We start from the raw sequence: 17,388 nt of genomic DNA on the forward strand, positions 1-17,388 counted from the left end.
AGAGATGGCTCAGTGGTTAAGAGTATTGCCTGCTCTTCCAAAGGTCCTGAGTTCAATTCCCAGCAACCACATGGTGGCTCACAACCATCTGTAATGAGGTCTGGTGCCCTCTTCTGGCCTTCAGGCATACATGCAGAGAGAATATTGTATACATAATAAATAAATAAATATTAAAAAAAAAGTTTGTGCACTCCAGATGTGTTTGATAGACTGCGGTCTTTTAACCTCTCCAAGATCTGCTGCATATGATATTTAAAATGTTCAATTTTCTGCCAGGCAATGGTGGTGCATACCTTTAATCTCAGCACTTGGGAGGCAGAGGCAGACAGATCTCAGTGAGTTCAGAGCCAGTCTGGTCTACAAAGCAAGTTCCAGGACAGTTATAACTGTTCCACAGAGAAACCCTGTTTCAAAAAACCAAAAAAAAAAAAAAAAAAAAAAGAACGAGTTTGATTTTCTGCAGTGAACTGTGACCATTCCTAACAGTGACCTTTGAGGTCTCCAAAAGGATGATGGGGCCACACAATGACAATTCCACCTGAATTGTGGCTTCACCGCTAAGCTGAGAAACAACACCTGCTCAGGACAGGTTCAAGGTGGTTGGCTTAGATGGTCCAGAACCAGAACCTCACAGACTACTCCCACCAGGACCACAGATAAGCCCTGTTTTTCCCATCACACAGAGACTGGACAGCCACTAACCCTCCCAAGACTTGATCATTATTTCAATTTTCTAGTGTTACCTAAAGATGCCGTCACCCCCAGATGATAGGAGGTAATTTTAAGAACATGATACCCACATTCCCAAGAGGCGGGGTGGGTGGTTTCTGGTCACTTGGTGGATTATGAATGTTTATTGTCATATGGGGGGGTGGTTGTTAGTTGGCATTGGTCATGGGCAGGGAGGAAACTAAAAAGATTAGAGTCAGGGATTTCATTCTGAAATGAAAAAAGAGGGATATAGGAATGATAGGATAAACGGGTAGATTATTGAATCTACTTTTTAACTAAAACTGCAACTACTAGTCTCAAATATTTCACATTGGTATGGATGTTTGTATATTAATACAAATTTAAGGTTATTTTTATTATACTGTATCTATGTTTCTACTCTTGTTTAAGATATTTTTGTATATTGATACAAATTTAAGGTTATTTTTGCTACAATGTAAACATGTTTCTACTCTTGTTTAAGATATTTTTGTATATTGATACAAATTTAAGCTTATTTTTGTTACAATGAAACTATGTTTCTTTTTTTTTTGGGGGGGGGGGTTTTCGAGACAGGGTTTCTCTGTGGCTTTGGAGCCTGTCCTGGAACTAGCTCTTGTAGACCAGGCTGGTCTCAAACTCACAGAGATCCGCCTGCCTCTGCCTCCCGAGTGCTGGGATTAAAGGCCTGCGCCACCACCGCCGGGCTGAAACTATGTTTCTATTCTTGTTTAAGGTATTGTTCCTAAGCTGCTCATTTAAAAATGAAATGTAGGGGCTGGAGAGATGGTTCAGTGGTTAAGAGCACTGGCTGCTCTTCCAGAGGTCCTCTGTTCAATTCCCAGCAACCACATGGTGGCTCACAACCATCTGTAATGAGATCTGGAGCCCTCCTCTGGTGTGCGGGCATATATGGAGGCAGAATGTTGTATACATAATAAATAAATATTTAAAAAATTGAAATGTAAAGTTCTAGTCCTTGAAAGCTATTAGGATAATAAAGGAAGACAGGTTAATAGTTAGTCATCTATAACAATCAAACTTATAGTCATGTTAGGTATGTTTTCAAGGTTAGAGATATATTTTAAATAGATAGATGGTCTTCAAACACTTCGGAGATCATCAGAATATGGAATTTAAAATGTTTTAATAACAAATATTTTCATGACAGTAAGACACATTTGCTCCTGGCAGCATTACTTCAAAAGAAATGATGGGCATCGAAGAACCTCCAAAGGCACTTGCTGCCAGGCCTGATGACCCGAGTTCAATCCCAAAACCAAATGGATGAGGGAGAGAACTGACTTTTTCAAGCTGTCCTGTCATCTCTACACACACACACACACACACACACACACACACAAATGAATAACATAATATAAATTTTTCAGAAAGGAGAACAGGTAATTCTACATAAAATTTGCTGCCTTCTGGCAAACTCCTGTTTATCTTTAAAAACCCAGTGACAGCGCCATCTCTGCTTTGGTCCCAACCTCCCACCCAAACCCACCCCTCTTTGAACATGGGGTTTTTCACGTGCATTGATCCATGCAAGTCTCAACCTATCATGCGGAGATCAAGTCAGGGAAGTCAGTAACTTGCTTGAGTACCACAACCCACTAAGAAAGGCCTAGGACCCCAAAGCGCACCCTCATCTGAACCCTAGAATGTTGTGGACCGTCTGCGGCTCTCTGGAGCCCCCAGCTGGCCATGGGGGGAAATGGGGCTGTGAAGACCCACTGTGCCCTCTCCGCTCCGGAGTCAGAGAGTTCCAGTTTAGCCCGGGAGGCCTCGTCCCTCTAACTGAAGATCCGGGAGCCCGGTGTCGGCTACCTCTGCTCTGTGTTCCAAACTCAAGGCGAGGTCTAGTGGCGTCTGGGCCCCTCAGATCGTGTTCTTCGGGGCTTTCTGGGCACCGAGTGAAGCGGCGAGACTGCGGATCAGGCTCAGCAAAGCAGCAACACCTTGAGGAAGGAGCACTAAGGGACCTTACTCGCGGTCACCCAGAGGACGTGGGGCGGAGAATTGCAAACGGTGGGAGGGAGAGGAGGTGGGAGAAGTGATAGAGGGGAGGAGGCACAGTCCAGCCTGCCGACCTAACCTTCTAGGGCCAACCACTCCCCGGCAGAGCCTCAGCAGAAGGACTGTGAGGAGGTGAGTGACCGGTGGCAGGGCCCCTCTCCGACAGTCCGCCCCAACCCCGCCCTGCTGGGGCGCTACCGGCATTCCAGCATCCCAAAGCTACTTGCTAAGTCTTATCTAGGAGGGCTAGGTAGGAGGGAGGTGGTCTGGGCCCCAGGAATCCCAGTCATTGTCCTGAACTGTTCATCCACGCAAATGTCTGGAGCAATTTTTGCGCCTCTGGAGGGCCTGGGTACCCTGGATGCTGCGAGTGGCCATCCCCTCGTGTGTCCGCTGTGCCATGCACAATATGAGCGCCCGTGCCTGCTGGACTGCTTCCACGACTTCTGTGCTGGCTGCCTGCGCGGACGGGCTACTGATGGCCGCCTGTCCTGTCCGCTGTGCCAGTAAGTGCCCCAAGCCCAAAGAGGGTGAAGCTGGCTCGCGTCCTGCTTGAGAGGCTAAGTGTAGATGGTGACGTTCCAAGCTCAGGCTGAGGACGTGGGAACAGTCCACTGTCATAAACGGACTTACTGGAACTACCCCCCAACCTCCCTTGTAGCTTAGGTTAACAAAGGCAGAGGATCATTGCCACAAGCTTTCCACAGTCAGGGTGCTAAGGTAGGGCTGGAGAAGAGGACCTGAGCACTCCCAGCAACCCTGATGTGGGGGCGTGTCCCAGGAATCTTAGGTTAGCACCATTGCTAAATTAGCTCAAAATGTTCCAATGAAGTGATAGGGTCCACTCGGTGACATGGCCTTTCCCATTGCAGTATGACGTCAGGCTTATACGCACACTGGGTAGGGTGGGGACCTCAGGACAAGTTGGCTTCTGTATTTATAGCAGACCCCACCACCCTGACACTGCTATTTTTAGCTCTGGCCTGGAATGTGAAGGGTAGTGGGGAGGGCTTCCTAAAAGGGCGTCCAGATCTTGGCTGCAGCCTCTCTGCAGGCACCAGACCCTGGTGAAGGGTCCCAGTGGGCTCCCGCCAGTGGACCGGCTGCTGCAGTTCCTGGTGGATAGCTCTGGGGACGGTGTGGAAGCTGTGCACTGTGCCAACTGCGACCTGGAATGCAGCAAGCAGGTGAGGAAGTAGAGGGCAGTGGGTGCCAGATGGCATGGTCCCCAACACTTACAGCATGCCCAGATGCACAACCCTGGTCCATCAATGAAATCTCCAGCCCCTCCCTGAGATCCCTCGGACTCCAACCACGCCCCCATCGGGTGGGGAGACCAAGGTCCAGAAAAAAATGACTTGAGCCAATAACCAGATAGTGGCAGAGGCTGAGGCCATTCAATTTAGGGAGAGCTAACTTCAGGGTTCCCAGGTCAGGGTGGAGTTGTGAGCTGTCATGGGAGCAGTGGTTCAGTTCACAGGTCTGGGGGACCCTTAGGACCCCCCCCCGCTACTTAAACACATGTAAGTGGCTAAAGCTCATGCGGTGTGCAGCTGTAAGTAGCTGGAGAGAGAGCAGGAGCTGCAGGCGAGGAAGGTTTTCAGCCCCGACGCAAAGGCAAGTAGAGTTGATGGCCCTATGGCAGGAAGGAAGCTCAGGGGCACACGGCCTCAAACCAGTGTGCTAAGCCAGAGCTGAAAACCATTGCCCAGAACTAAAGACAATAAGCAGGAGGGGAGGGGGGCACTCTGAAGAAATGGCTTTGACTGCCGATGTAAAGACTAAGAGGCTGGGCTGGAGAGATGGCTCAGAGTTTAAGAGGTCCTGAGTTCAATTCCCAGCAATCACATGGGCTCTATAACGGGATCTAGTGCCCTCTTCTGGCCTGCAGGCAGACATGCAGACAGAACTGTATAACAAATAAATAAATGAAATATTTAAAAAATAAAGAGTAAGAAGCTTCAGGGCCGGAGAGATGGCTCAGTGGTTAAGAGCACTGGCTGTTCTTCCAGCGGACCCAGGTTCAATTCCCAGCACCCACATAGCAGCTCACAACTGTCTGTAACTCCAGTTCCAGGGGATCCGATACCCTCATGCACACATACATGCAGGAAAAACACCCAAACACATGAAATAAAGCTAATTAAAAAAATAAGTAGGGTTTGACAGATCAAAGTTATAGTCACTGCCCCGGGCTGTACCCCAAGCCCTGGGGCTGCCCCAGGGGTCTTTATACATGCCCTTCCCCTCTGAGTTGTCGCTCCAGATAGCCAAGGAGACCTGAATAGTCAGCGTGGTCATGAACAGTCTCTTCTCCTCCTGCCTTCTCCCACTGTCCCTGGCTCCCACACCATCCTGAGTCTCGAGACAAACACTGAGCTGGCAGCCCTATGCACAGTTACTTCCTGTTGGGGAGGCGGAGCTTGCTGGAGCCGGGATGACTGACATAGCCCAGGACCTATGATTTAGCCTAGTTTGCCAGGCTGGAAAAGGAAGACGCGAGGTGAGGCCGCATGTAGGGCGGATGGTCAGGACCTGGCCAGGATGCACACCACCGCGTGGTAACTCTTGAGAGTACCACGGGGGCCTGATATGCCTACCATGCGGTTTCTGCCTACCGTCTCTGGGACTACCTTTCCAAAGCTCTGCCCAATGTTCTACCCTTCCTACACCCACTCGCCTAGCTATCCTTGGTGTCTTCATCTTTTTAATCTTTTTATGCGTATGTGTGTTTTGCCTGACTGTATATCTGTGCACCAAGCGGGTGCTTTGTGTCCTCAGACGCCAGCAGAGGGCTTTGGCTCTTCAGGGACTGGAGTTACAGACGGCTGTGGACGCCCGGAATTGAACCCCAGTCCTCTGGAAGAGCAGCCAGTGCTCTTAACTGCTGAGCTGTCTGTCCAGCCCCAACGTCCTCATCTTAACTTGGGTGTATAAGGGTCTAGTGAAGAGGGGCAGGGAGGTGGCGCAGCACATGAGAGCACTTGCTGCCACGTCTGCAAGACATCAGTTTGATTTCCAGAACCCACAAGGTGGAAGAAGGGAACCAACTTCCACTGTCATGGCATGGCACTTGGGCAATCACCCACATAAACAAGTGAATCAAGACATATAATTCTTACATGTTAGAGAGTTCAGCTGCTGGGGATTGCGGGAAGGAATTTAGCTGGGCCCAATGACACACGGTGGCTGTGGTTCAGCTGTGTCCTAGAACTCTGGCCCGAGGAGAGGGCGGCCTGAGCCAGCTTTCGGTCCCCAGGACGCAGAGACCACTTACTTCTGCAACACCTGCGGACAGCCGCTGTGCGCACGCTGCCGCGAAGAAACGCACCGCGCGCGCATGTTCGCAAGGCATGACATTGTAGCCCTCGGCCAGCGCCCCCGCGATGTGATCCAGAAGTGTTGTGAGTGAGGCACATCCTGGCCAGGGGTGGGAACCAGGCGGGCTTGTCTCCGGGGCTCTCATCACCGCCCCGCCCTCTCCGCAGCGCTACATTCGGAGCCCTACATCATGTTTTCCACCGACAAGAAGTTGCTGCTATGCATCCGCTGCTTTCGAGACATGCAGGGGTGGGTAGTGGGAGCACGCAGGGAGTGGGCGGGGCGTGGGTGGAGCGGGTCTTATTAGCTGCCTCTCTGCAGGGAGAGCCGGGCCCACTGTGTGGACCTGGAGTCAGCGTATGTACAGGGTTGCGAGCGGCTGGAGCAGGCAGTGCTGGTGAGAGGGGGAACCAGGGAGCTGAAGCAGGGTGGGGGTGGGAGCTGGGAGAACCTGGGAGAATGGGACTGAGACCCCGCTGTCCCCAGGCAGTGAAAGCTCTGCAGACAGCCACGAAGGAGGCCATCGCGCTGCTACAGGCCATGGTGGAGGAGGTGAGGCACAGCGCAGCTGAGGAGGAGGCAGCCATCCACGCCCTCTTTGGCAGCATGCAGGTGAGGGGTGGGGTCAGTAACTGCCCAGGTACCTTCCCGGAGTGTTCAATGTAGTGCCAGTTGTTCTGTCAATTTGGGTTAATCACCGTTACCTGGAGAGTTGCCAGAGGCTAGCCTAGTCCGGAGTTTGGTTGGTGGCAGGGTCGAAGAAGAGTGCCCAAAGGGTGACACTTAAGGTTCAGGTGCCTTGACTCTCAGGCAGTCCCATGCAGGGAGGAGGAAGACCTTTGGGCCACGAGCAGAACTCTGTGCTAATCATGCTGCCTGTGCCCATGCCCCAAGGCGTTGTGGTAGGAGATGACAGAGCCGGGTGTGCAGGTCAGTGATGGGCTATCTCTCCCAGGACAGGCTGGCCGAGAGGAAAGCTCTGCTGTTGCAGACCGTGCAGAGGTGAGTGATGGAGATTCCCTGTCCCCCTACCCTCGACCTCCAGATACCCAGCTCTGAGCCTGAGCCTTGGTTGCCCTGGCTCTGTCTTACGTGGTGGAAAAGACACACAGGTGACTGCCATCAGAAGCGGGCAGGGTGTTCACAGGGAATGAACTACAGAGCTGCGGGGAAGGAAACAGCTGTGGTGTGTGTCTTGGAAGGTAGTGATGGGAGGGTCAGGAGTTCAAGGCTAGCCTGGGCTACAGGAGACTCTGCTTTAACAAACAAAACAGAAACAGAGCTGAGGAAATTGCTGTCAGTGAAGGCCCTGTCACAGATACACGAGGGCCCAAAGCACATCCCCAGCGCACACTTTAAACATGCAGTGGGCATGCCTATAATCTCAGCCCTGGGGAGGCAGAGACAAGAGGATCTCTGGGGCTCACTGGTCACAGCCTAGCCAACTGGTGACCTCCAAGTTCAGTGAGAGACTGCCTCAAAAAATAAGGTGGTGGGTTATTGAGGAAGACGCCTGATGTAGAACTCTGGCCTCCATACGTACATGCATACATCATACATACATGTGTGCATTTGCACTCTGACACACAGGCACACCAAAGGAACAGGCACACATGAATACAGAAACACCACACACACACACACACACACACACACACTCACGCACAGGCACTAGCAAAAAGACAGGGCTGCAGAGCTGAAGATCCTGCAGGTGGGGCAGGCATCTGTTCCCCTGAGATCAAACAGCCTCGCCTGCCCTTCTCCCAGCCAATATGAAGAGAAGGACAAAGCCTTCAAGGAACAGCTGGCCCACTTGGCCTCCTTGCTACCCACCCTACAGGTAAGGGTTGAGGGTGTGTGTAGGGCTGGACACCCCATCCCACAGTCGAAGCCCTGAGCATGGCACCCTCCTTCAGGTTCACCTGGTCATCTGTTCATCCTTCCTCAGCTTGGCCAGCAAGGCTGAGTTTCTGGACCTGGGTTATGTGAGTGTCCCCAGCTCCTTCAGGACCCTCTCTTCCCACCTAGAGTCCGTCCTGCATAGAGGGTCCCTGTCTCACATCACTGAAGGTGTGACTGGGGGGGGGGGTCCTCTGGACGTCTCTTCTCCTCCATTACAAGCTCTTTGGGGTCAAGTGAATGAATACCTTTTAAAAGGGCAAGGAACATAAGCCTCCATCCCACCAAACTGGTGTCTGTCTGTGGGAGCCCCACCTCCCTTCTTAAGGATGTGGGCGGTGCCTGTGTATGGACCAGACCTAGAGGAGGGTTGAAGCACCTAAAGGGAGACAGATGAAATGACAGACTAGCCCCAGAGCCTTGAAATTCTCCATTTCTCTCTCCCGCCTTGGCTCTCACCTCCTGTCACACCCCCACCCCACCCCACCCTTGTCCTGAGCTCTTCCCCCATGACAGGAGCTGATGGAGAGGCTGCAAGGCGTCGTCACGCGCCCGCATCGCCTAAGACCGGCTCAGAGCAGCAAGGTGCGCGGGCGCCCAGTCTGGGGCTGGGGGTCTGGGCCCGGAGACACCGAGGCAGGGGAGAGCCGCTCATGACCCAATCTCCGGTCCAGATCGCCAGCGATCACCGCGCAGAATTTGCGCGCTGTCTGGAGCCGCTGCTGCTTCTGGGGCCCCGCAGAGCCGTGTCCACCGTGGGCGTCGCCAACACGTGAGCCCTAACCAGGCGGGCCGGGTAGCCGGGCGGGATCACCGAAAAGGCTCCCGCACCACCCTTCCCTGCTAAGTCCGGCGACGGTCTGAGAGGGAGGGAGAAACAAGAAAGCCCTTGAGGACGCTGGGGCAGGAAGCACCAGACAACTGAGAGGAGAGACTGGGCGCTCTTCAGTTCCACAGTCTCCTCCAGCAGGCTGGTCAGGACGCTCTCTGGGTGCGGAGTCACTGTGAATCAGACTTTCCGACCCGGCTGAAAGCCAGAGTCTCCTCGGAGGGGTTAGAAGTAGTAAAATCGGCGTATGAGCCCAAGAGAGACCACTTCTTAGTTCAGATCTGTGTCATGGGAGTGAGCCGTACCTAGGTGTGCCCAGATCCAACTTGGAGGGGAATCCTTTCAGAAATCACCTCATCAAGTGGGTGCTCTTACCTTGACCTTGCCTGGGGCCCTTGAGAGCTTCCAGGAGTTCTACCCTGTAGTTGGGTTGAGGGGACAGTGGTTCCCTGAGCAGCCAAGGGGGTTAGGGGAAGGGAAGACCGGCCCCCTACCCTACGCAGACTGGCTCTCTCGGCAGGTTGGCGGGGAGCTCAAGCCCCAAGGTGCTGAAGACACCCAGCTGTCCCTCCCCAGTGGGAAAGATGCCAGGGTCACCTGTCCAGAAACCCTCACCCCACCGTTCCATCAGCACGAAGGTGCTCTTGGCCGAGGGCGAGGACACACCCTTCACAGAGCACTGCCGACATTATGAGGATTCCTATCGGGTGAGGGGGCTGGGCATCAGCAGGGTTGTGAGGTCCCACCCCTTCCTCACTAAGATCCAGTTGTTGGGGTGGGGGAGAGCAGAGGAGAGGACTTGAAAGACACTGCTCCACTGGCGGACCGGGCAGGGTTCCATGTCCCGCTTCTGCAACAGGGTCTGCAGGTAGAGGTGCAGAACCTGAAGGACCAGGTTCAGGAATTACACCGAGACCTCACCAAGCACCACTCGCTCATCAAGGCGGAGATCATGGGGGACATCCTGCACAGGTCCCTGCTGCTGGACACACAGATTGCTTCTGAGTATGCCTCCATGGAAGGCATGAGAGCAGTCTTCCAGGAGGTAACCTCCCCCAGAGTTCTACCTAGTTTCCTGCAAAGGCACGTGGCCACCCCAGGGCAGGAAGGCCACCGCAGAGTGCCTGGCATGGCGCTCTGCCAGACCCTCATGCTGTGGGTTCTGTGTCTGGAGAAATGTGAACCAGATTGATGTGTGTGGCTGTACGGCACCCGGAGCAGAAACACCCTCAGTGAAATTCCTCCTCCCCACCTCAATCAGCATTGCCACTCTTCTTTCAGATTTGGGAGGACTCCTACCAACGAGTAGCTACCCAGCAGGAGATTTATGAAGGTCCCCAGCAGTGGCTGCTCAACGTTAATCCACATTCGAGAGGGGAGGGAGCCGGTCAGCCACTAACCACGCATGCGTATCCCCTGCTCTCTTTCCCCCTAGCGTTTGGCTTGGCTCTCACACCTGCTTTGGAGGGTAGCAGCCAGTGAGTGGAGTCTCCACACCACACGCTGCTCCTTTTGATCACAGAAGTCATTGGCAGTTGGGATCTCTAGATGGTACCAGACTTAGGCGCGGGGGTCTAACACCAACAACCAACACTTCGACGTTGGCTTCACAGCCCAGCTCCATGACCTTCTCCAGCTGAAGCAGGAGAATGCCTACCTGACCACCATCACTAAGCAAATCACGCCGTACATCCGCTCCATTGCCAGAGTGAAGGAGCGGCTGGAGCCCAGGTGAGAATGTGTGTGGGAAAGGTGGGGGGGAAGGGAGCCAGCGGGTTAGGCTGGCAGGTTCTTGCAGACCATGTACTAGAATCTGTGCCAAAGAAATGGTGGTGCACTCTAGAGGCTGGGGCAGGAGGATGGATCACTGTGAGCCTGGAGTTAGACTTCTACTTAGCCAGACTTCATGTCAAACAAAATAAAGACTCCCCCCAAAATGGTAACTGAGCAGACTGAGATCCTGCTAGGTACAAGCTAGCCCTTCAACCCTCAGGACATCAGATCAGGAGGAACTCGAACTTCCATGTGAGCCTTCTGTAATCCCAGCAACCTCATCAGCTCAAGGCTGCCCAGCCAGGTATGGACCAGACCCTCTCAGGCACAAGAGTGTTATGAGCAATCCAGACTGGATGGTGCAGGCCTGTCATCTTGGCTAGTCATGCCTAGCATGAGTGAGACCCTGGGTTCAGCACGGAGTGAAGTGTTGATTACAGATGTGTGGGATCCAGGGGCCCTGCCTGTCTCCTGTGCCCCCCACTTTCTCTGTTTGGTAGATCCCATCTTCCCACTAGAGTGTGAATTACTTCTGGAGTGAGGTCTGTGTCCAGATGGCATGGATCAGAAAATTCTTTCTGTTCTCTCTCACACTTGACCAATAGTTTGAGTTTTAAATTCTGGATTTGAGATTCTAGACTGGAAAGAATTGTGCTTTGGAGGTAGGGGCTTTATTCCTTCCAGTTTCTGGGGATGTCCCCAAGCCAGCTGAGTTCTTCTGATCCCTAGCCCTTACTGTGACCTACTACTTTTTTTTTTTTTTTTTTGGTTTTTCGAGACAGGGTTTCTCTGCAGCTTTAGAGCCTGTCCTGGAGCTAGCTCTTGTAGACCAGGCTGGTCTCGAACACACAGAGATCTGCCCTACTACTCTTCTTGGAAGCTTGCAGACTTCTGTCTTGCCCATGTCTGGAATTTCACACAATGAGGTGTTTCTAGCCATGGAATGGGTGACTGGTTTCTCTCAATCTGGGAATTCCTATCTTTTGGTTTGGGATTTGGAATACTCTTTAAAATTAATTGCTGGCTTGACTGAGTCTCTTTAGTGTCCCTATGCTGGGACACCGGCCCTCCACTGTACCGTCTCTCTTTGCTGTATACTTTCTGGACATTTTCTTTCTTTCTTCTTTCTTTCTTTCTTTCTTTCTTTCTTTCTTTCTCTTTCTTTCTTTCTTCCTTCCTTCCTTTCCTTCCTTCTTTCTTTTTTTGATTTTTTATTGAGCTCTACATTTTTCTCTGCTTTCCTCCCTGCCTCTCCCCTCCCCTTCAACCCTCTCCCAAGGTCCCCATTTTACTCCCAATTTACTCAGGAGATCTTGTCTTTTTCTACTTTCTACTTCCCATGTAGATTAGATCCATGTATGTTTCTCTTAGGGTCCTCATTGTTGTCTCGGTTCTCTGGGATTGTGATTTGTGGGCTGGTTTTCTTTGCTTTATGTTTAAAAGCTACTTATGAGTGAGTATATGTGATAATTGTCTTTCTGGGTCTGGGTTACTCATTCAAAGTGATGTTTTCTAGCTCCATCCATTTTCCTGCAAAATTCAAGATGTTATTTTTTTCTCTGCTGTGTAGTACTCCATTGTGTGGATGTACCACATTTTCCTTATCCGTTCTTTGGTCGAGGGACATTTAGGTTGTTTCCATGTTCTGGCTATGACAAACAATGCTGCTATGAACATAGTTGAGCACATGTTCTTGTGGCACAATTAAGCATCCTTTGGATATATACCCAAAAGTAGTACTACTGGGTCTTGAAGAAGGTTGTTTTCTAATTTTCTGAGAAATTGCCACACTGCCATCCAAAGGGGTTGTACCAGCTTGCATTCCCACCAGCAATGCAGAAGTGTTCCCTTTACCCCACAACCTCTCCAGCATAAGTTGTCATCAGTGTTTTTGATCTTGGCCATTCTTACAGGTGTAAGATGGAATCTCAAAGTTGTTTTGATTTGCATTTCTCTGATGACTAAGGATGTTGAGCATTTCCTTAAGTGTCTTTCAGCCATTTTAGATTCCTCTGTTGAGAGTTCTCTGTTTAGGTCTGTACTCCATTTTTTATTGAGTTATTTGTTCTTTTGATGACCAATTTCTTGAGTTCTTTGTATATTTTGGAAATCAGACTTCTGTCTGATGTGGGATTAGTGAAGATCTTTTCCCATTCTGTAGGCTGTCATTTTGTCTTGTTGACCATGTCCTTTGCTTTACAGAAGCTTTTCAGTTTCAGGAGGTCCCATTTATTGTTTTTCTCAGTGTCTGTGCTGCTGGGGTTCTATTTAGGAAGTGGTTCCCTGTGCCAATGAGTTCAAGTGTACTTCCCACTTTCACTTGTATAAAGTTCAGTGTAGCTGGGTTTATGTTGAGGTCTTTGATCCATTTGGACTTGAGTTTTGTGCATGGTGATAGATATGAGTCTATTTTCATTCTTCTATATGTTGATATCCAGTTATGCCAGCACCATTTGTTAAATACGCTTTCTTTTTCTGGATATTTTCTTACATCTCTTCCTGTTGATCTTTGTGGTTTTGCTTTTCCTTTTTGGCTGGATATGGTGCTTGTACACCTTTAATGCCAGAACCGAGAAAGCAGAGGCAAACATATCTCTGTGAGTTTGAGGTCAGCCTGGTCTACATGGCAAACTCCAGGCCAGTCAGGATTACAACGAGACTTAATCTCAAAAAAATTTACTATTTTGTGTCTGTGTACATTTATGTGTAAGCACACATGTGTGCCACACAGAGCACATGTATGTGTAAGCACATGCATGTGAAAGCACATTGTGCCATGTGGGGCACATGTATGTGTAAGCATGTGTGCCATGCAGAGCACATGTATATGTGAGCACGCGTGTGCCACGCGGAACACATATGGAGGAAAGAGAACAATTTGCAGGAGTCATTATTTTTGTTGTCTGCTTTCAAGACAGGGTTTCCTGTAGCTTTGAAGCCTGTCCTAGAACTCACTCTGTAGAGCAGGCTGGCCTCGAACTCACAGAGATCCACCTGCCTCTGCCTCCCGAGTGCTGGGATTAAAGCCGTGCGCCACCATCGCCCGGCTTCAGGAGTCATTTCCATGGGTTCTGGGATTCGAACTTAAGTTCTGCTGCTTGAAAGCAGACCCCATCTTTGTTTTGACTTTCCAGTCCCCTCTGTTCCTAGCTCCTGCTGTTTCCTGGGGGGATTCTCTGAGCATTTGAGGCTGAATGAAAGGTTTTGATTTCTTCAGATTGCTTCCCCTAAGGCCAGGTTCCTGAGTTAGTCTTTGTCCTGATGCAGGTAACCGCAGATACACTCAGCAGAAGAAAGAGCCGCTAAGCAGTAGGTGGGCAGGACGTGCCTGGGGTCGCCTCCAAGGCCTGCAGTGTGCAGGCAGGTCTTCTTGTTTCTAAAATGCCACTGTCAGATTTTGGTGCTTTTCCAGTTTCCTTCCTAGGAGGCTACTGTGTGCAACTAGCCATCCCCTGGCTCCTGCCTGCTCTGCTTCTTAGCTGCTCCCCCCCCCCCCCGGGGCACATCCCAGGCATTCCTGTCTTCCATTCTCTCCTTAAATGACTGATTCCATTCCCCTGGGTTCTCTCTCAACCCAACCTTGGGCACTCCAAGCGTGTGCCCTGTGTAGAGCTAACCCACGGTCGTCACAGTTCTCTGGGTTAAAGTGAGGTGACCGCCCATGTCCCCTAGCATTCCTGTGCTTCAGACTGACAGTTACATCCTTCCTGGTGACTCTTGTTTACGGTGTCTAAGGCTCCTCAGCTCAGCAGTGGACAACAGAACTCTGGACACAACCCCACCACACCCTACTCCTTATCTTGGTCAATGGCATCACGTGATATCAAAGCCTGGGGGGGGCCAAGCTGATTCCTTTTCTCATCTGTTCCCTTTCTGTTTGGATTTGTTTTTCGAGACAAGGTTTCTCTGTGTAACCCTGGCTGTCCTGGAACTCTGTAGACCAGGCTGGTGCCCCTGCCTCCCAGGTGCTAGGACTAAAGGCATGTACCACCAGCACCTGGTCCCTTGTTTCCATCCTTAACCCATCCCAAGACCCCAGACCGAACTCTCCATTTCAGCCTGTTTCCTCTGTGACTTGTGCCTCCCCCACGTCAACCCTGCCTTGCCCTTCAACATACCCCGCAGCATTTTTAAGTAGCTTGCAATTCCCATAAGAGGGCGTGGCAGCACTCCATGGCCCGTCCCTGCCCACCTGTATCAGGCCACGCAACACGCTGGCCAGTGGCCTCACAATCCCCTGGAGCATTGCACTAGCCCCTACTTCTGCACGAGCCTCAGCCTGCAAGCTTTGTGCTCCACGTTGTCTCAGGGGGCCTCATCACTAGGGTCAGCAGAAAGGTTTCCCCACACTGCCAACTAAAATAAACCCAGTGGGCTGTCATTCCACACCACCTGGCCCCATGGTCCCTGAGGTGTCTCCTCTGGCTAGCAGACAGCCCGTAAAAGCCAGGCCTAACCAGGGCCTGCATGCTACTGTGGCCAGTGGCTCTGACAAACCATGCGAGGCCTGGAAGGTCTGCTACCTTGTGGTTTTAGTACAGTGTGAGTTTAAGGCCACCAGCAGGGACTTTGCTGCCCTCAAGTAGAATACACCGGTTCCTCTCACCCAGATTCCAGGTACCTGTGGATGAGCACATGGAACAGAACGTGTACGCTGATGCCATGGGCAGTGAGGCCCCAGCCAGGTAAAACAGCTTCTTTCCAACATGAGCCGGGTGAGGGACAAACAAGGCCTCAGCCAGGTAAAACAGCTTCTTTCCAACATGAGCTGGGTGAGGGACAAACAAAAGTGTGAGCAGAGGATGAGCTACAAAGTGAGACCCTGCCTTAAAAGAAACACCACACACACACACACACACACACACACACACACACACACACCTTCCAGTAATTAACCGAAATGACAAACAGGAAGGACAGAGGAGCCCTGATCTGTTTCACAGGCCTTTTGGGGAACATGGAGCTGTTCCTTTGGCCACATAGAACCAATTTACAAGGGTGATGTAGTCATCAAGGAGATGGGCACTGTTCAAAAAGGGAGACCTTGAAAGTGTCCCCCACATACTGCTGACATCCTTGTAAGCAAGCGAGATAAAGGTAAGGTTCTTATTGAGGGGATTACCTCGTCAGGAAGAAAGAAAGCCAAAGGCACCTGAGCTCGCCCGCAGCACCGGCCAGCTGCTCCCAGGGCACTCTGTGAGAACTTGGAGGGAGCCTGGGCAGCTAGAGCCCACTCCCTGTGACGGCTTCATGTACAAAGAGAAATAAAAAACCTAGGCCATAAAAGAGAAACGGGCTGGGGAGATGGCTCAGGTATAAAATGCTTGACCCTCAAAACCCACATTAAAAAAAATGCTGTCATGCTGTCATCTACTGGAGAGGTAGAGACAGGAGGAACCCTGGGGCTGGCTGGCCACCATCAAAGTCTACTTGGCAAGTTCTATTCAGTGGGAGACCTATCTCAAGAGTCAGGGAGGAGCCAGGCGTTGGTGGCGCACGCCTTTAATCCCAGCACTAGGGAGACAGAGACAGGTGGATCCTTTTGAGTTCGAGGCCAGCCTGGTCTACAAGAGCTAGTTCCAGGATAAGCTCCAAAAGCTACAGAGAAACCCTGTCTCGAACCCCCCCAAAAGAGTGGGGGGCTGAGGAACAACACCCTATGCTGTCCTTTGGCTTCCACGTGCATATGTACATAACGTGTAAGACACGAGTACACACATACACACACACACACGTACCCACACCTGCAACCACTGTACTAGCGAGATGGAGGTAGGACTGCTGGGAACCAGACTGGGTTGTACAGTGACTTGAAGGCCAGTTTGGGCCACACTGCAACCTAGAAACACCAAAACAAAACAAAAAAACCATTGGGAGGAAGAGGCCTTGTATTCAGGGCTGGGAGATCGAGCGCTGCCTAGAACCAGCATGTTGAAGGCAGAGCAGTAGGTCTCACCCTTCCTTCCACACAAAGATGTGCTTAGGGCAGCCCCAGCTCACAGGCCACCAGTCTGAGCTGTTAAAAGACTTAACTACTAACAGCCTCAGCCATCACCTGGGGTGAGACTCTCACTGGAGGTGCAGAGCTCTCCCCAGGGGCACACTTCTGTGGAAAGGTCTTCCAATATGAAAGCTGCCAGAATGGATAGAGTGGGGGGAGGGGGGAGTGAAGCCATCTGGCTCATGTCAAACTGTTCTTTAGGATCGACCCAGGGAGCATCACTGAGAAGAGAGAGAGGGCATCTGAGGCCCATGGAAGCAGCTGGGCCCTGTGCATCCTCCCAGAAGGGCCCCCATTAAAAAACCAAGACCACCCCAGACCCAAGTAGGAAACCAGAGATGAGGGATGGCGAAGTGGCTCAGGGCCCAAAGCGGCTTGCTACCAAGCCTGCTGACCTGGACCGCCATGGCACAAGGAAAGCACTAATTTCCACACACGTTCACAATCAAGAAGCAATGGGAAAGCTCTCAATGAGGGCAGCATCACCACACGAAGGCAGCAACTTAGTGACTGGGTCCTAGTGAGCTGCACCCAGGTGTCGGCTTTCTCAGAACTGGCACGCAGGCTCCAGACATGGCTGCTCTTTCAGAGGACCCTGGGTTTGGATCCCATCACCCGCACAGTGCTCACAATCACCTGTAACTCCAGCTCAGGTGAGCTGATGCCCTCTTCTGGCCTCTGTGGGTACCACATGCACGTACTGCAGACATGCGTGCAAGTAAAACACACATAAAATATATCTTAAATTTAAGCTGGGGCGAAGAACAGCATGTACCACCGCCATCTGATTTATTTGTTATGCCTTTCATCCCAGCACTTGGGAGGCAGAGGC

At 51.4% G+C, this 17,388-nt stretch overlaps 1 protein-coding gene across 1 annotated transcript; it reads left to right on the forward strand.

The window, feature by feature from the left end:
* Window positions 1–2,863: 2,863 nt before the first annotated feature.
* Window positions 2,864–16,950, forward strand: Rnf207 (ring finger protein 207). Its single transcript, XM_038334348.1, is given in 17 exon segments — window positions 2,864–3,239; window positions 3,788–3,920; window positions 5,993–6,137; window positions 6,222–6,303; window positions 6,376–6,451; window positions 6,541–6,666; window positions 7,010–7,056; window positions 7,822–7,894; window positions 7,971–8,039; window positions 8,470–8,538; window positions 8,628–8,725; window positions 9,303–9,489; window positions 9,642–9,827; window positions 10,064–10,115; window positions 10,396–10,513; window positions 15,166–15,240; window positions 16,758–16,950. Coding segments are annotated over 17 exon segments (1,920 nt in total). The 5' UTR covers window positions 2,864–3,048.
* The last annotated feature ends 438 nt before the right edge of the window (window positions 16,951–17,388 follow it).

Source organism: Arvicola amphibius, chromosome 6, assembly GCF_903992535.2.
Source record: "Arvicola amphibius chromosome 6, mArvAmp1.2, whole genome shotgun sequence".
Lineage (NCBI taxonomy): Eukaryota > Metazoa > Chordata > Mammalia > Rodentia > Cricetidae > Arvicola > Arvicola amphibius.